At 37.9% G+C, this 20,584-nt stretch overlaps 1 protein-coding gene across 1 annotated transcript in view; it reads right to left on the reverse strand.

Moving 5' to 3' along the window:
* Window positions 1–20,208, reverse strand: part of LOC127651515 (dorsal-ventral patterning tolloid-like protein 1) — a 62,919-nt gene extending 42,711 nt beyond the window's left edge. The window contains exons 1-2 of the mRNA XM_052137384.1: window positions 20,088–20,208; window positions 17,493–17,928 (exon numbers count right to left, since the gene is read on the reverse strand). Of these exons, the coding sequence (XP_051993344.1) occupies window positions 17,493–17,670 (178 nt within the window). The 5' untranslated portion in view covers window positions 17,671–17,928; window positions 20,088–20,208. The remainder of the gene's footprint in view (window positions 1–17,492; window positions 17,929–20,087) is intronic.
* Between the last annotated feature and the right edge of the window lie 376 nt (window positions 20,209–20,584).

Below are 20,584 nucleotides of genomic sequence, written 5' to 3' on the forward strand. Positions count from 1 at the left end.
AATGACAACTCTAAATTAAACAAAGAGTTTTAGGGCTCTAGACTGCGACTAAAATGGTCATAAATGCAACCAAAAATTATCAATTGTGACAATTATTTAAAATCAAATCACCACTGGCAAATGTTCGGGAACAGGGACATGCAAAAGTGGGTGGCCCTAGCGGCCCGAACCACTTTGCCCACAAAGGCCCCTACACCTAACCCTTTACATTAATCGGGTCATTTATAGGGTGTAATGGTATGAAATGTTCACGATACGATAACCTTCGCAAAAAATACTGCGGTATCACAGTATAATTGTGCCTAAAATTATTAGAAAAATACATCAACGAGTCGTCTGACAACTGTCTCAATTAAAGTTTTATTAGAGATGATCCATTAATAGCCTACTGATGTGATGTTACCGGACTTGACTGAAATTTGGTCTGTACAATAAAGTTAGCCATATGTTTTTTTTTCTAAGCATAATTTTGAGTTCTGGCATATTAAAACTATTAAGGTTATCCAATGAAGAGCATTGTTGTTGTCTGATTACATTCCATTACAATTTCGTATGTTGGCAACTTGGCATGCAATCTGCCTCTGGTTATTTAGTGTATTGATAATTAATGTATTAGTAAATTCAACGTACTCCCTTTGTTGTAAGCAAATATTGATTATTAAAGCATCATAAAGTTTGAACTAAATGAGCATGTGTTATCCATAAAGAGGATTTGGCTCTGAAATGTTTTAAGTTTAGGAGCCAATGGATCCATAGTACATTTTTAAGTCTGGAGTCCTGAGTTTCCTGCAGTGTATGGATATGAAATGATAATCTCAATTCCAAGGTTACAGTAGTGCAGTGGGAGGTGTGTTTTAATCTGGGTGTTTAAATATCTGCAGATATGGTTGTGTTGAGAGATTATCCTGGAGGTAACACTGCAGTTGAAATTAGACTTTCCTCTAAGGTTATCATGGAAACTACAAAGTCGTTTTCAAGGTTTTCTTTTATGATTTAAGCTTAATGTTGAGGAGAGTCAAGCTGTAATCAACTGTCCATCTAATTTTAGCAGACTTGTCTGGTCACGTTAATGAAGACTAAAAGAAAAAAAATTTTACATTGCAAATTTTACCTAAAGTTTGATAGAATCAGTTAACCACTTCAGCACCTACAGTAGTTTCTCAGATTAAAGCTCTGTTTTATGTATTTCTTTTTTTTTTTAACACTGGACCTCAACACTTACTTAATTTACAAATTTAAATCCATGTCTTGCACTGCACATAAATAACTAATTTTGGCATTATATTTATGCTGGTTAGACAGAGGGGAACTGGCCCCCACAGTGAGCCTGGTTTCTCCCAAGGTTATTTTTCTCAATTAACCAAAATCATATGGATGGAACATATAGGAACATATTTTGTGTTCCTTGTCACAGTCGCATTTGTCTTGCTCACAGGGGTTCTAAATACAATTATTATTAATTGATTTAATTTGTATACACAATTTACAATCACATTTAATCAAACTACACAATGATCACTTTATAGATATTACTGTTTCATTTTGTTTAATGCATGATTTCCTTTAAAGCTGCTTTAAAACAATGTGTGTGTTGAAAAGCGTTCAAACAACAAAAAATTACTTGACTTGTTTAAAACATAGAGAGCTTTTTAAGGCATCACTGTCGTGCCCATATAACACAAAGCAACATGATCACATGAAAATCGGCATGCTGTTTCTGAATGTTTATGTACCCTGATATCAAACCCATTCAGCCGAATTACTGAAAAGGACCATCCAACAACTCACGAATTACTGACAATCACAGACATTTCGCTTCAATCCAAACATGATTACTTTTATCTGTGTGGCACAACTGATTAGGGACGAAACTTATCGATCATCGATTAATTAATTTCAGGACCAATGCATTCAGTAACCATGCCAACAATCTTTGATAAGGCTGTCTATACAGTCATCTGCAGCCTGAATCAAGTCATGTCTTGTCAGCGTCAGAGAAGAAGAACAGCATAGCTGAAGATGAAGATGAAGTGGGCTAATGTAATCAGTGTTTCAGCATTTCTCTATAAACCAACATTATGTTTTCTGCATACACGTGACAGTGTGTTAAAGTGCAACGTGAAAACAAGCACAGTTGATCTGCTGGTCTCCTTGTTTAATCCCAACCTACAATTACATCAGTGATCATCATGAAAGCAGAATCAGATGACCGCACCAGCACACGGTGTGTTATGTAGGCAACTGTGTTTACAGAGTGTGTTATGATTTAATTTCACATAAAACAATATGTCAAAAGGTGTGAAATATTCCTCAATATACAACTTGAAGTTTTAACTAACTCAAATATGTATACGATTTATATATGTATCTTGTTTACAAGTTATTATTATCAGGAATTCATTAACAGTAATTTAACCTTTTATATATTTGTACTAAACATAGCCTAATTTTATTAAAATACACTGAACTAAGAATATTTTAAGACGCCAGTACTTGCATTTCTTAAGTGTAATCATTTAAATGATATTCAAACAGTACGCTACATGCACATATTATTTGGAGTCCTCCATGTGCGTTTTGTGGTATTAACATTAATGATTAATCGATAAATTGATTGTTAATTTCCCAAACAATCGATTACAAAAATGTCTGAAACATGGCATCCCTACTACTGATAGTCTGTAGCGTGAGACATGGAAACCAGAAAGTATTCACGTTCACTCTGGGACATGAGCTGCATTAGTCTGAATATACAAATTTCCCAACTTTATAGAATGCTAACAGTATGCCAATGGAGTAGTATGTCTAAATCCTCAGTGTTCATAAAAGAGTAAGCGAGAAATCCCTGGATGACCTACTATGTCCAGCGAGATTCTGAAGTGTGAATCGACTGGACACTTTACTATCCCATAATCCTATGCGAGCTGAGGAGACATCTTGTTCAAACACTGGATTAAAAAAAACAATGGCAGAGAACCGCAAGTCGGACAGCTCATTTTAAATGTAAATGCTACATGTAATAAGGCAACTGTTCTTTTGCTTAAATGGTGCTTGTTTAACAAAACCAGATTAGATTATTTTTGTTGATTGTAATGCGCTTTTTACATTAAGTTTTATATAGCCCTTTTCCACTGAAATGGCAATGGTTCGCGTGCCGAGCCTGTCCTCCGCTGGTTCACGGCCGGGGCAATCTAGAGCCTCTCGCAAACAGGCCGTGCTTTTCCACTGACCTGAGATCTGCTTGAGAAATGAACAGTGACATAACGGGTTGAATGGCTATGTGGTAGTTTTACGTGACTACCTCTCCTGCCCAAAACAAACATGTAAAACTGTAACAGTGGAATTATTTTTAGCATTGGTGTAGTGGATGGTTATATTTGGGGCTTTGCCATAGCATTTAATATTGTGTTTATGTCGTGATTGAGAATACCACCGGTTTACCTTAATAGATAGCCGAGAGCTCCCTAAATAAGTGGGTAGTCCCCTTACTGAACAAAGAAAATGCACAAAATAAGATGTGAAACATGAAAGGAAAACTAACAAAATTGGCAAATGTAATGACATCAGCAGGACCGTTTAAATCATCTGATTAAAGTCAATGTGAATAATTTCTTGCCAAATATCCTCGTAGACTCTTTTTTCTCTTCATAATCTCTCATATTTTATCTCATCTCAAAACATATTGCTAGAAGAGAGCTCATTTCGTCCGCATTTCCTCAACGCTTTTGATGTCTGACATTTTTGTGCAGGGTTTTTATTGTTGTTATAGAGTGAAAAAGTACTCCTTGCTGCAGATGGTAGCTTCTGTTGTTGTTAGGGAAACATTTCCTCGTGATGAAACATTATACGCCCTCCGCTCCCTGATATAATAGGTTCCTGCGTCTGAGACCAGCAAGATTTTGGGGCTGCCTTTTCTGTGGGGGGAATGCTACAGGTTCAAACATTTGTGCAGTTCCAAACATTAGTAACCACTTCAAGATATTACACAAATCTACAGCAGAGTATAACAGAAAAGGAAGAGATGACAGTGTTTCACCAGGTGCTGAACATTGTAAATTGTCAAATACACACAGTATTTCAGTGTCAAAATAAAAGCCACCAGTAAAGGTGAAGTAAATAGGACAGAAACATTACTTGTGAATAACACAAATCAAATTATCTAAATAATAATGATAATTCAGAAATTAATAATAATAATACATTTGACTTAGTCCCACAGTAATAATTTTGCAATATTTAACCTGGCACCAAAATATAAGTGAGTGAATTAGTAGTTTTTGCACACTTTGTTCATTCACAATAATCCATCCATCCATCCATCGTCAACCGCTTATCCTGTGTACAGGGTCGCGGGGGGCTGGAGCCTATCCCAGCTAACATTGGGCGAAAGGCGGGGGACACCCCGGACAGGTCGCCAGTATTCACAATAATATTTCAGTAAAATTATATGAAGGCAAATAATACTTTATATTAACCTACTATTTTTCATTGTATATGGAATGTAAATATACTGTAAATAAAAAATGCATTTCAATGAAAATGATTAAATCTCATTCTTCCTTGTGTTTATTTAGTAATAAAACTGTGGGGAAGCATTCCTTCATTATTTAAAATGTATTTTTATTTAATCGCTTTAAAATATTGAATCTATTTGACTACAATGGCTGTTTGGATGAAATAATGGTTTAAAATTGTAAAAAAAAAAAAATCTCTTTTGAGCCATTTCAGAGCAAATACATAATAATTGAGATATAATGAATATCATCAATAGGATAAACTATATTGAGAAAATATTGAAGACATGTTGCCCAGCTCTACAATATCTTCTTTTGGTAAAATTCTTAGGCAGAATCACTTGTATTTTTTGCACCGAGTTAAGAAGATTCAAGATGGCAGACAGAAGTAGAGAAGTTTTTTGTTATAATAATTTTATTTTTAAATACTAAAACGCATCAATAAAAATAGATCAATCTAATTTAAAATGTACTATTTTACCAAATATTTTTGCTTTGGGATTTTTATGCTTATTAGAGTATGTTAGAAAAATGCTCTAATAAAATCAATTGTGATTTTTCCATACTGTTACGATGCAGGAAGAGGCAGACAAGGGGTTGGATCTAAATGCAGTGTACTTTATTAGGAGACGGTGAAAACTGAATGGACAAAACAAAAACAAAGGAAATACCCGCAATGGGGAAATAAAACATAAACACGGGAAACATGAACGGTTGAACCGGCAGGATAAACATAGGAAGAGCACGGAGACAGGCGTCCACAAACATCAACAATCGACAGGGGAATGGAGAAACAGCAGGGTTTAAATACACAGGAGACATGATGATGACAAACGACGATCAGGTGAGCACAATGACACAGGGCTGGCAGTGATGAGGGCCGGGAATCATGGGAAGTGTAGTTTTTACAAAGGGAGTAGGAGTTAGAGACAAAGACTAGTGAAACACAGGGCAGACAACAAGGGAATCGTGACACATATGGTGTGATATTTATGTGGTGTATGGAAATGCTGCCTATGTTAAGAGGGAGCTGAATACATTTGGGAACAGAGCTTAAGACTGTTTTCTTGAATGAGATCTGAACACTGATCACTCGTTTTATCTTGTCTTGTGTTTTACACAAAGTCTATCATTTCAGTTTGATTGACAGGCTTTTTTTTATGTACACAGATAAAGCAAATGTTGTGGAGAATTCTGGAGGGAGGCACTGATCGACACATCTGATCAAACACACATAAACACAATCACACACACATTACGGGCTTTGCATTTATGACCATATGTTAATGCTTCATTACTGTGTTCTCAAATTAACACCAAAAATCCCTCCCTTGTAAAACCCACAGGGACATACTGAGTCTGATGAATGAGTATCATGGGAGCTCAGGGATGAGAGTTTTGTTTTGTTTTGTCAATGACATGCATTACTAAAGAGATCTGATGTGTGACTGCATCACATGTCAGAGAGACGTGACGTAAAGCATTTTGGGTAACAGCCCAACAAGCATTCCTGTGAGCATGATCACAGGAAGAACCAGGGACAGGCAGACACAAAAACACACATGCATCCAAACACAATTCCGACAACTGCTTGATGTCTCCAGCGTGCATTCTGATGATGTCAAAAACTGATGTCTTTATGGCTTGTTTTTAACATTTATGTAAAAAACTATTAGATTTATGTGTCCCTACATGACATCTGAACAACTGAAAAAAGAAAAAAGTGAAGCTTTTCATTGACATGATATGATCATGAACAGGGCGTACCTAGAGGGAGGGCAGGGTGGGCAGCTGCCCTAGGGCCCGGGATGAGAGGGGGCCTGCAACGGTTGAGCAAAAGAAACCATAAAAATTACAGCGGGCCCGAGAGATGATGATAAATGACCAAGGCCCCTCAAGGAGGGGGCACGACAGTTTCTTTGCACTGAGGCCGCAAGATCCAAGTTACGCCAATGATCCTGAGGTTAACCACAATAGAAGCTATTTTAATTCTCACTGCTCCCACAGCCGGGTTATACTTCTGCATCAAACTTACACCATGTAGCTACAGTAGTTACTGCATAGCCTATACTGTAGCTTGATTAGATAGCTTCACATTTTCTACAAGGTTATTTTATGATTTATGCATCACATTACATTGTATTTTACATACATTGTGTATTTTAAATTTTATTTTATTTATTTATTAGATTTTTGTAGATAACAAATAGTTCCAAGAAAGCAAATATCTGTGTCGATATTTCGGTAAAACCCATATATCGACCTCAATCGAGCTCTAATTGAGATCTTTTCAATCTGTATGATGTTTTGACCATATGTTTGGCAATATACAGTAAATAATCATATTTCATAAGTTATGAAAATGGACACTTCTAATTTGTAAGCAAAATTAAAATGCACTTGTTAAGAGTTGGTCATATTTCCTATAGGCATAGTGTAGACCAGCTTCTTAATGTTGACCTGACTCAACTTAATGTTGAGTCAGTAAAGCATAGATATTGATTATTTCTATTTTCTTTTTTTTCCAGAGCGGAGCATCAAAGTATGCCAAACAATTTATTTATCATTATTGAAACAACTTGAGCAAGCATACAGTATATGCCTGATTTACAGTATTTTCTCATTGCAGGCAACATGTATAATTAATTATATGTGCAAAATTTTAACATCTGCTTACTTTGATTAACTAATTTCTAATTTACAGTAATCTACTTAATACTTATGAATTCACAAATTAAATTACTTTAAACGTATAGTTGTTTCAGAAATCAAGGCATTTTCTCTCAGTACACTAACATTTTGGCTGTGTACTTGCAGAATGACAAAGACACATCAACGCAGAGCTTTAATGTAAACAACCGCATAGACCACCTCATAGATGCTACGCTATAGGCCTTTAGACTGACCAATGAGCATCAAAGAAAAGATGGACTTTAACGACAGCAACATCTCACTGTCATCGATCTCACAGCAATGTTTCAGTGTGTGTGTGTGTGAGAGAGAGAGAGAGAGAGAGAGAGAGAGATAGAGAAAGACTTCAGTCAGTGCCATTGTCGGTGTATCAAAGCACCTTTTCACACGTCAGGGCTGTGTAAATCTGTAATTGTTTAATTAGTGAAACGCATTCTAGGAGGAAGTGCACGGATCGCTGACTCATGTTTTCCTGCTCCAAAACAAACAGTCCACGGTGGAGCAAAGCGCTGACGCTGGAATATTTGGGAATTTTTGGAATCTGGCAGTCAGGCCAGAGTGCTCCTGGAAAATCCTCTTTTATTAACAGGACTCCACTGACCACATCTCTAACATACTGTACACAAACATAGCCACATACTCATCTATGATAAGAACAAGCTACCTGAACAGTGAAGTGAACAGTAAATGCTTGAAAATTCTTGAATTTTAATGTGAGTGTGTATTTAGATATGATGTGCATTTAGTAGGTTGACTGTAATGTCTGAGTTAGAAAAGTAAGACAAGTTAGAAAAATTCAATCAAAAATGTAATACATTTGTCAACAGACACTCTAACTAAACATATACAGAGCAGAATAAAGGGCAAGCAAACAAGTGAAATCAGTTATTTTCACTCACTGTCTCACTCACTGTATTTTGCTGCATGCACAGTTTTCTAACAAAATCCCTCTTTTGTAAGGAGCATGAATGAGTGTGTGTGTGTGTGTGTGTGTGTGTGTGTGTGTGTGTGTGTGTGTGTGTGTGTGTGTGTGTGTGTGTGTGTAGAGAGAGAGAGAGAGAGAGAGAGAGAGCAGAGAGAGAGAGAGAGAGAGAGAGAGAGAGAGAGAGAGAGAGAGAGACTCTTCTCAAACTAAGTGGCAGGATGCAGGCTACCAGGAAGAGATAAGTGCCTGAATGAAGTAGGCTTCCATACTCGTCACACACATACACGCGCACATACTCACATGGAGGGAAATCAGTGTACAAAGAGATGGAAATGTGTTTAGTGCACTCTAATGGAATGAGATAAGCACACGGCCAAATATTCACATTCTATTTCCCCAAGAACAACAGAAACAAGATGGCCAACCATACATGTTTTCCACCATACACAGACACACACATACAGCTTTGGTATGTGTGTAAACACGTAAACAGAAGGCCAAGAATCTCACACATATGCATAGGTGACATTTTCACTGTACTGTATACACACAAACCTACTGAATGTGCACAGCAGAGGCAGAGTTCAGCATAATCTTTCCTTATATGTAAAAACTCACCATCGGTCCTTAGTTTTAATCTGTGTGTTCAAGAACTGAAGGTAAGAACAGATGTTAAACTATAAAGAAATACTGTCAATCTGACAGCAGCATTAATTATGGCAACAAAGTAAACACATTCGTTTCACCCTGCACCTTACACAATACTATCTTACGACATCTAAATAGTTTTGTGGTAGTGTGTAACTTGAAAGGCGATACATTTTACAGTTTGCATTAAAAAACAACATTTACAAGCTTGTTCGATTGCAATCAAATTGTGTGGTAAGTCTACAGCTGATAGAGTGTTGCCCTTGTGATGCAAAAGTCTGGGGCAGTGGTTGAGAACCTATGGCTCGCGAGTCACACGTGGCTCTTTGTCAAAAATCAAATGCGATTGCAAAGCTCAAAGTCAATGACACTGTTTTGGTTTACTTTGTCCTGAATTTTCCATACAGCCTACTCCCGGGGATCAGGGTTTGAAATTAACACCTGCCAAATTTGGTCTTGAAGTGACATATGTCAAGAAATGCCTTTAGACACAAAGATAAGTGTTTGAAAAAACACAAGTGATTATATAATGAAGAACAGATGAAATAAAAGCTGTTGATTTGCGTCCCATGTGATGAGTGCAATACACAATGAGCATGTATAAAGTCCTCATTCTTTCTTTTCTCTGTTTCATCTGTCCCACTTTACCAATACTGCCTGAAAATATCTGGCATTTGGTCAAAAGAGGATCTTCAAAAGTTCTTCTTTCCAGAATTGAGTATTCTTTCATTTTTGCTTTTGACTGAGGTAGGAAACATCTAAAGCTTTCTATAAAAGGTACAATGTCAAGTTGTGTGGCATGTGGATCATGATTAAAAGTGCCAAGAAAAGTCAAATTTTCAAGTGTCCCACTTTACCCATATTCACCCTACTGTGTATCAAAAACTAAAATTATTAATCAAGGTCATTTTTATTTTAGTAAATTTTGTAGTTATGAAAAGGTATTTTGATTTACTTTCAGTTTTTCCAATCATTTCAGTTTTTATTTTACAGTTAACTATAATAGCACTGTCCTTTATTCTTCACACACAAGAGAATAGGTGTTATGCTGCTTAGGTGGAAACTCAACCTGAAAATGAGAGCCATGCACACAACACACATCCACAATTAATTCAATATTGCAACATGTTACTAGGGCTGCACGATTTGTACAAAAAGTCATACAGTATTGCGATTATTTTGAAAAATATTGCAATTGCGATTTGAACTGCGATTATGATGGTAATGTTTTCCACATGTTCAACTGCAAAAAGGCTACTGGGGTTTTCACTCTTGAAAAGAACCAAACTGAGACCTTTTTCAGTTCAACCACAAACAAATGTCAATTTTTGTCTATATACTTCAATATAAGGTATGCTCCAATCAGGATTTTAACATCCAATACCGATCTCCAATTTTCTTTTCATCTCATCAATCGATGCTGATCATTTAACTTTTATAAGCAGCTCTGTCAAAACTGGTTATATGTAAGCTTTCTGCTCAATGTCACTGGTAACTCAATTTCCTTGTTGGTAAAACCAAGTTTTTGCTGTCAAAAATAATGTTGGTTGATTGAATAATTAAGTATACAAAAAATATAATTTTAAAATATAAATGTTACTCTTTATTCTAGGCCTTAAAACTAGTAGGGTTATACAAACTATTCTTTACTGTATGTAAGATTAATGTCAAACTGATGTTGAACTGATAACCCATTGGTGTAATTAAATTTAAAGTTTTGGTTAGTTTGTCACCATTTAATTTAATTATTTTTATTCATTATTTTATTATATTTAATTTAGCAATGCATTATATTATAATAACTCAATATTTGATAGATTTATTATATGTATGTTCCTTCCTTTTCATTTTGTTGGATGTTGATAATATTAGTTCCGCTTTCACTTGTTTCCGCGGGGAGTGTAATAAGTGCGACACGCTCTCTCGTGATGTAAACAAATGACAGGAGACTGAAGAGATGTTTCTGGACTCTACAGGTGTTTCTGTTAATGCTGTTTGCTCAGCAATCATTTAATAAACATGTTTGAATTATACCCCATCTTGTATTCTGCGTTATTATTATGATACATGTGCCTTGCGGAAACTGAAATGCTGCTTCCACAGATAATAATAAAAACGTTTCATGCAGGATGCGCATGTTTAGTGTAAATAAAGCGTTTGGCGCACGTAAGCAAACGGAACCGAACTCGGAGCACTTCTGTTACTCTAAGCATGAGAGGGAGTTGTGGAGCACAGAACCGCTCTGAAAACACTAATAATGCTCTAATTTAATATAGACAGGACAGAGCAGCGCAAATACACTTTGAAGGGAGCAGACTTTATTTAATTAATTAAATCGCAGCCCTTTGCAATTTAATAATCGCACAAGGTCATATCGCGATTTCGATTTTATTTCGATTAATTGTACAGCCCTACATGTTACCTATTGATTGTTGCACGTTTGTTTGTTTTTGAGAAGTCTATGGGCCTTTAAATGACTAAATTGTATTAACAAACCTTGATTTTGATGTATGAGTTCTTAAGAGCATGTGAGTCAACACATGAACCAAAAATCATAGAAGCACAACAAAATGACATGGTTATTTCAGTAATTACGTTTTTCACTTCACATTTGCTTTAAATGAAACTATCAGTTAGGTTTAAGGCTTAGGGGAGGAAGGAAGGTTTTGTTGATTTAAAACTAAATAGACCTCATCTATTTGGGAGAAAATGTTAATTGCTTTTAGCACCACACATTTCACCTCGGAAATGCTGCAATACGTGTAAGGAACTACTTAACACTGTATAATTTAGCAAAAATGTCACTGCAGTCATATACATTTCGTAAGTGTAATCATAATAGTGTAGTGTTTGAGGATTTCCTCTGTTGAAACACTGTGTGTGCATGCGTGCGTGTGTGTGTGTGTGTGTTTGTGTGTGTTTGTGTGTGTGTGTGTGTGGTAAAGGGCATCAGCTCCCTTCTATGTGTGTTTTTGCCTCTTGAGCTAAGCCTGTCAGCACACACCCACAGTAAACTCCCTTGGGTTTGTTTATGTTTCTCTTGCCTAAACAATGAGGCGTTGGCTAAATTTGCATAATCCGAATAGATTGGTTATTCTGTAGCAACAGTGCCGTTAAGTTTACAATGTATTAAGATAACAGACACAGATAAGATCACCTAATGACTGTATAATGTAACTAGCCCTTTAGTGACCTATTGAAACCAATAGAGCTCCCAGTTTCTGTAAACAAGTACAGAAGTCCTAAACAATGCATTTGCCTCATTAACGGAGTTAATAGCCTTCTTTTGTGTCAACCAATGCAAACCATTAATAGGACCTCGTGAAGGTGGTGCACCTTGAAAACAAGTAAATGTGTGTGTTTCAAATGTTGCAGTCCTTGTGGTATGACTATCCTGAAAATGTCCAAAGAAAGACAGATAAAAAAAAAACTGACAAAACCAACCTGTCCCAGCAAAAATAACTCAAAATGGGAGCAAAAGCGGTATTTTAGGGGAAGCATATAGTAATTACAATTAGTTTATGTTGAGAACAACAAATATAAGAAGAATATTTAAGCAAAAATATGTTATGTCAAATATTTTTGGCCAAGGTTTAAGGTTTATGTACAATTAAACCAAATCTGAGTCTACAGTATCTTTCCTCTAAAGCACCGCAGCTCCCCCAATTGACATCTTATACTCAATTAGCATGGCTATTTTTGCTAATACAGCAACACAGCACTGATATGCTAATGCAGACCAAACTACGAGCACATCGGGAAAATGCTCCATCAGCTAAGATAGTAGATAATGTTAGACAGTGGTGGATCGACCACATTCAATGTCTTGTTTTTGGACAGTCAGCATTTAAATTGATACGATGCACATTTCTTGAAGCAATTTGACAAAATTTTCCCTTAATGCACATAATTAATATAACACCTACATATAATGATGTTATATAATGATAGTTTAAACTGTTAAAATTATATTTTACAGTAATGTTTATATAGCGTGACTGCTGTTTAACCATCTCTCAGATATTAGTCATCTTGGGTGTACATTGCCATTCGTAAGGATGCAGGGTAAGGGTAGGCAACATACCAGTAGACATGATAAACTGGTAGAAATTTGCCAACTGGTACAAATTTTGGATAATCGTCTCTATCGCGTTAAAGCAAAATTGAGAGGAATTGGTTTGGTTTTAGAAAAGTGATACCAAGCAGAAAACAGCGATTTGCACGGTTTGTACATTGCGAATGTCGATATATCCATGTGCGCATATATCAGTGGTTAGGGCTTCACGTGAGACTGATAGAAGTAATAAAATGCAGTTTTTCACTGGCAGCTGCACGTGTCATTTGATGTAAAGGTTTTCAAGAATGCAAGAAAAAATGACAATGGATCCGCATCTACGGCATGAAATTTCACTTGAGCCACCGTCAAAGCAAATTCATCCCCCGCTCCAAACATGCGCATCTGTGTTTTGTTCGAGTGTTGCACGGACGCACATTCTGAAACACGCAAGTGTGCGCGAGTACTGAAGTCATCCCAGTCTCTTAATTTGTGCTCCTGTGACAGAAAAAGCGCAGATCACACCTGCTACTCATTCTGGTTTCTCTCAGTGTCAAGTGCGTTTTTCAAATACAATCAAACCCTTTCTAAAATTCTGTTCATATGTTTGATATCATGAAACAAACCAGCCATATTTTCCTCATATTTTATAGAGATTATTAAAAACACAAAGAGCCTAATTAATTGTTTATTTATGGATAATCTTTGTTATTTATGTTATTTTACTTTTTGCATTGCTTTGGAAAGATGTTCTTGTTTGTCAAGTTCAAAATAAAGAGAAAATGATACGTTTTCATTCATAAAGTATTTAATTCACTTACTGAATTACAAAAAAATACACATTGCGACATGGCTATATCACACAATTTGGGGGCCTGGGTAGCTCAGCGAGTATTGATGCTGACTACCACCCCTTGAGTCGTGAGTTCAAATCCAGGGTATGCTGAGTGACTCCAGCCAGTATCTTAGCAATCAAATTGGCCAGGTTGCTAGGGAGGGTAGAGTCACATGGGGTAACCTCCTCGTGGTAGCTATACTGTATGGTTCACGCTCTCGGTGGGGCACTTGGAGGGTTGAGAGCGGATACTGTGGAGAATAGCGTGGGCCTCCACATGCGCTATATCTCCGTGGTAATGCGCACAACAAGCCACGTGATAAGATGTGTGGATCGACGGTTTCAGACGTGGAGGCAACTGAGATTCGTCCTCTGCCACCAAGTCACTACGCCGCCATGAGTACTTAGAGCACATTGGGAATTGGGGATTCCAAATTGGGGAGAAAAGGGGAGAAAATACTATCATACAATTTCAATGATTTAAAAAAATAAAAATTACTATATTGTGATATATATCGTTATCGATATATACTGTAAAATTACTAATATCGTGATATAGGATTTTGGTCATATAGCCCACCCCTAGTGCAGTAGTTGAAGAGGCTGTTTTTTTAACACTTGAAAGGAGTGTGATTATAATACAGTGTGTTGCAAGTCTTTCAGGATAATATTTCATTACTTAGCTCATTAGTGTAAATTAATTAACAAAACAAGTCTCCAAACACCTGGGAACCTAAGTGTTAATCTGACAAAATTGTGTGTAATAAAACTTAAAATTGCTTTTCAAAGTCTGTATGATTATTTGTGTATGTGTTGAAAGGTTATGAGAAGATGGTGTTCCACCCTCTCCCTGTAGTACTTCTATCAACTGGACTGTCAATTTGGGCTAAATATTTTACAGTTTGGAAAAACAGAGGTCCTCCCTACAACCGATTAACAGTCATAGTCCTCCTACACACAAACACATAAAAATGCACACACTGTCCCAAACATGAGTGCAAAGGGCACACATACATAACAAAAACATACACACTGCCCACAATACTAACACCCTTAAAATTACCTCATAAAAAACACCCTTAAAATGACCTCACAAGAAAATTAACTTGTACAATATGTGTGCCCTCTTGTGCATGTAAGTGTCTTGCATGGAAACAATGACAACATTTCACAGTAGAGACTATAGTTAGATTTATATTTCCTTAGTAAACATACATAAGAGAAATAAGAGAGAATGTGGAGCGGGAGGTTGTGTGTGTGTGTGTGTGTGTGTGTGTGTGTGTGTGTGTGTGTGTGCGTGTGCGTGTGGGTTTGGGTTGTTTACAAGGAGATTTTTTTAGGTTACAAACTGGTAATTACAAGGGTATTGTCATATGTGATGACATATCTAGTGTCCCATAATTCAAATCACTTAAAAAACATACTAAACTATATTTACTAAGTTTTTTGTGAGTATTAGGTTGAGTTAGGGTTAGGGGATAGAGCTTGTCCATCCATCCATCCATCATCAACCGCTTATCCTGTGTACAGGGTCGCAGGGGGCTGGAGCCTATCCCAGCTAACATTGGGCGAAAGGCGGGGGACACCCTGGACAGGTCGCCAGTCCATCGCAGGGCCACACATAGACAGACATACACTCACACTCACATCCACACCTAGGGAAATTTTTAGAGACACCAATTAACCTAGCCTGCATGTCTTTTGGATGGTGGGAGGAAGCCAGAGTACCCGGAGAGAACCCACGCAGACACGGGGAGAACATGCAAACTCCACACAGAAAGGCCGGGGCAACCAGGGTTTGAACCCACGACCTTCTTGCTGTGAGGCGACAGTGCTAACCGCTGCACCACCGTGCCGCCCGGGATAGAGCTTGTGTGTGTGTGTGTGTGTGTGTGTGTGTGTGTGTGTGTGTGTGTGTGTGTGTGTGTGTGTGTGTGTGTGTGTGTGTGTGTGTGTGTGTGTGTGTGTGTGTGTGTGTGTGTGTGTGTGTGTGTGTGTGTGTGTGTGTGTGTGTGTGTGTGTGTGTGTGTGTGTGTGTGTGTGTGTGTGTGTGTGTGTGTGTGTGTGTGTGTGTGTGTGTGTGTGTGTATTTATCACTTTGTGGGGACCAAATGTCCCCATAAGGATAGTAAAACCCGAAATTTTTGACCTTGTGGGGACATTTTGTCGGTCCCCATGAGGAAAACAGCTTATAAATCATACTAAATTATGTTTTTTGATAATGTAAAAATGCAGAAAGTTTTCTGTGAGGGTTAGGTTTAGGGGTAGGGTTAGGTTTAGGGGATAGAATATAAAGTTTGTACAGTATAAAAACCATTATGTCTATGGAAAGTCCCCATAAAACATGGAAACACAACATGTGTGTGTGTGTGTGTGTGTGTGTGTGTGTGTGTGTGTGTGTTTGAGGGAGAGAGAGGGAGAGAGAGGGAGAGAGAGGGAGAGAGAGGGAGAGAGAGAAACAGGGCAATTTTTATAGAATGCAACTGCAGACGGAGCATTTAAACATCTGCTCTGCCTTAAATGTAGTTTACTTCAAACAAACACACACACACACACACATCCAAAGGTGGACAGGGTTAGAAAGAAATCATGCCTTATGATCCACCATGTGTCAACATAAAGATATATACAAATTCCACTCCTGAAATAGATTATGCACACACTGTACATTGAGTGCTTCTGTAGGCTAATCTTTACAATTATTTCAACTTTAGATTGCCTTAATAAGTTGGTCTATATACCACTGAATCTATAATTACCAAGAATGTAAACTTGTCCTGTGTTCCAAATGGGATAAATCACCCTCCGAAGGGCATTTTGAAGGGAGAACAATCATAATAGTCATGCTGTAAGATCGCATCAAGCAGAATTTCCAATAAAAAGACTAAAAAAGTGAAATCTGAATGTCCCTTATTGTTTAGCCCCACATCTTTTTGCCATCCAAAGCTCTCACTGTGAATGGTAAAGTCTTTGAATGGAACAGGGCAAAGGGATGATCACTTCTGTACGGAACACACACATACTTTTAAATATTAATTTAAAACATACTTTTACAAATGAAAGTAAAGGTATATAAAAACCTTACAGTTCAGTCTGTCAGATTTCACACTTCTAACTCGTAAAAAAACAGTATAAACCAACCCAATTTAGTCTGAACACAGATCACTTGGATTTACTACTCCCTATTTCTTACAAAATAATTCATGTTCTTTCAAAAAGAGGGTCGTCCATGGTCCAACAACTAATTCTGCCTGCCAGTTGCCAACAGGTGAAATACAGGTTTGGATGTAGGCTGTGAAACGATGTTTACATCCACGAGATTGATAATAAATTACATATGTGAGAGTAAATCTTGCATCAGCGCTGTACCAGCAAGGACAAACGAGCGCGTGGACAGGTGGGCACCGCGCGGATCACACATGACAGCGGAGCGCACATGGCCTCGCGAGCCGCTGGATTATCCCGAGAGAAACCAAATTAAAGCGGACTCCATCATTTTCAGCAGGGGAGGAGTGCATGTGTCGTGCAGGGCTTGCAAGAGATATTTCCCCGTCGACAAAAGAAGCCCTGAAAAGTATATAAAAGAGACTTCGTTCAGGCTCGCGCAACGGGAACAAGTATGTGCCCACGACCCAAAGAAAAAAGAAAACTACTCAAGTTTGCTCACACTTCCATACGTGTATCGCTGTGAGAACTGTTCGCTCTTACTACAGCACTGTATAAAACGCAGTTAAATGTTTGTGCTTTCTCCCTTATAATCACTTCACAAACGTGTTTACAGAACAAAGGCAAAACAAAAGTATAAATGGGACAAAAGCGTCTTACCAGCCTTGCACGGATCCTTGTAATCTATCGTCTCTGTTTTCTCCTCTTCATAATAATCATAGCTGTCATCGTAATCTAAGCAACTGTGCATGGACACTTTGCCCCAAAAAGTCAAGCCGGCCAGCAGGAGTGTGATCCAATTCATTTTACTGGTCAGTGAAGAGTGAAAGTAGTCCATCTGAAGTTGGAATGAGCACCGATCAGACTGAAGTGTCTCGTAGTGAATTTGGCGCTACACGCGCCGTGTAGAAATCATCATCTTCATTATCATCATCATTGGTCCGGTTCGACAGACGGGGCAGGACCGTCAGTGTCGCGGCATCTCAGCTGGACGCCAGATGCATTTATATGAACCTCTACAACTACGGCTGATAACAGTTCACTTTTCCTGTCTCTTGCGCGGAGATGCACAAGCAGTTTCCCCGCAGAGAGAAACCTGTAATAGAAGGCAACCTTTAAATGACACAGGCAAAGAGAGTGATGGCAGGGGGTGAGGCAAATTACTATTTAAATTAAGATATTTAACATATTGAAATGAATCGGACAGACAGACATGCAGGCAGGCAGGCAGGCAAGCATGCAGATAGATAGATAGATAGATAGATAGATAGATAGATAGATAGATAGATAGATAGATAGATAGATAGATAGATAGATAGATAGATAGATAGATAGATAGATAGATAGATAGATAGATAGACAGACAGACATGTAGATAGATAGACAGGCAGACAGACATGTAGATAGATAGATAGATAGATAGATAGATAGATAGATAGATAGATAGATAGATAGATAGATAGACAGACAGACATGTAGATAGATAGACAGGCAGACAGACATGTAGATAGATAGATAGATAGATAGATAGATAGATAGATAGATAGATAGATAGATAGATAGACAGACAGACAGACAGACAGAGAGAGAGACAGACAGGCAGGCAGGCAGACAGACATGTAGTTAGATAGATAGATAGATAGATAGATAGCTAGATAGATAGATAGATAGATAGATAGATAGATAGATAGATAGATAGATAGATAGATAGACAGACAGGCAGACAGACATGTAGTTAGATAGATAGATAGATAGATAGACAGACAGGCAGACAGACATGTAGTTAGATAGATAGATAGATAGATAGATAGATAGATAGATAGATAGATAGATAGATAGATAGATAGATAGATAGACAGACAGACAAACATGTAGATAGATATACAAACCGATAGATATACAGACAGACAGGTAGATACAGTGAAAGATAGACAGACAGATATACAAACAGATATACAGACAGGTAGATAGATTGACAGACAGACAGACATAGATAGAGACAGACAGGCAGGCAGGCAGACAGACATGTAGTTAGATAGATAGATAGATAGATAGATAGATAGATAGATAGATAGATAGATAGATAGATAGATAGATAGATAGATAGATAGATAGATAGATAGATAGATAGATAGATAGATAGATAGATAGACAGACAGACAAACATGTAGATAGATATACAAACCGATAGATATACAGACAGACAGGTAGATACAGTGAAAGATAGACAGACAGATATACAAACAGATATACAGACAGGTAGATAGATTGACAGACAGACAGACAGACAGACATAGATAGAATTCTGTGCCTTCAGCTCCTACACAAATTACAAGAAACTGTTACATAATAAAGGACATAAGACACTATAGTCCTTTTGTTTAACACATCTTTCGTCCATTATAACACAGGAAACAGAGCTACTATTTGATTTCAGAACTTTAACAATGCCAACCGATTTCACCCAAAACGAGCCGGTAGCTGTAAAAGTCACACGTTCACTAAAAGTTGAGCATTAATCCTGAAGAAGCTGTTGTGTTTTTTTTGTCGTTGCCTAAAACTGCAGGATGTAACGCAAGTCCCATGTAGGTGAGATCGCATTTAAAAACTGTAATAAATACAATAGCTGCTTAATTAGAAGGTGACAGTAAAAGCGGCTCTGGTGTGATATTTAACAAACCTGTCTAACTCCCCTCATAAAGTAGCTCTGTCTCTCACACATCTCTGAAGTGCTGTAAAGCAGTTTGTCAGCGAGTAATTCGCTGCGTGAGGCTGCTTTAATTTGGTCACTGTAGACCGAAAATAGCCGCAGCCTACTAAAACAAGAAAGCCAAAAACACTACTGACGAAATAGAGCACTTTTTCATTTAAACACACCTCAGCCTCTATACACTTGTCTGGTCGTCAGAGGACAATTCTCTGTGTCCTAAAGTGACTGTCAAAACGCCAAAGGGACTCGTGTGCTCATTTATCGACTGTCAGGTCCTTACCAATGCACTTTAACGCATAAACTTTACCTCAGGAGGGTTGCATGTGCCTGTATATGGCGAAGCTGTTACAATTCAAGCGCAACGGTAACAGCTGACAAGAACAGAGCGCGCGCTCGACCTCTCTGCCTTTCCCGCGCGCGCGGAGACTCGGACCTTCATCGCGCGCTACTTTACAAACATAAAGGAATAGATGGACTGCAGAGATAAAGCCGAGTTAAACATTGTGGCGCCAACCCTGTTAAAATATAAAACAGACGGAGCTTACCACAGAGAATGCCCTCAGGGTCTAGTGTTTAACAGCCTCAAAGCGCAGGCTCATCCTGAGGACTCAGTGCTGCCCTCATACACACACACTCTCTCTCTCTCTCTCTCTCTCTCTCTCTCTCTCTCTCTCTCTCTCTCTCTCTCTCTCTGGATTGAAAACAATTCTACAGCCACTGGAATATTAGAGAGCGCTTGCTGACTGGTACCGTTTATTCCAAACGTGCCCATTTCCCGGGAGATTAACTCTCTCTCCCTCCTGACATACACACACAGATTAATCCCCCCTCCCTCCCAGCAAGGTAACTGCGTGTTGACGTCACAGCATCAATCCCTCAAATTATCCCTGGCTTCACAAAAACTCAGGAATGCATGCACCAGGGTCAGAAATTTACTTTCCATTAAGGGGCAATATTTGCCCCCTGGATTTAATTTTCACAGGCGGTTTTCCCCTAAAAACAAGTAAAACATATAAGGTAAGGTGTGACATCATCATTTTAT

Source organism: Xyrauchen texanus, chromosome 11, assembly GCF_025860055.1.
Source record: "Xyrauchen texanus isolate HMW12.3.18 chromosome 11, RBS_HiC_50CHRs, whole genome shotgun sequence".
Lineage (NCBI taxonomy): Eukaryota > Metazoa > Chordata > Actinopteri > Cypriniformes > Catostomidae > Xyrauchen > Xyrauchen texanus.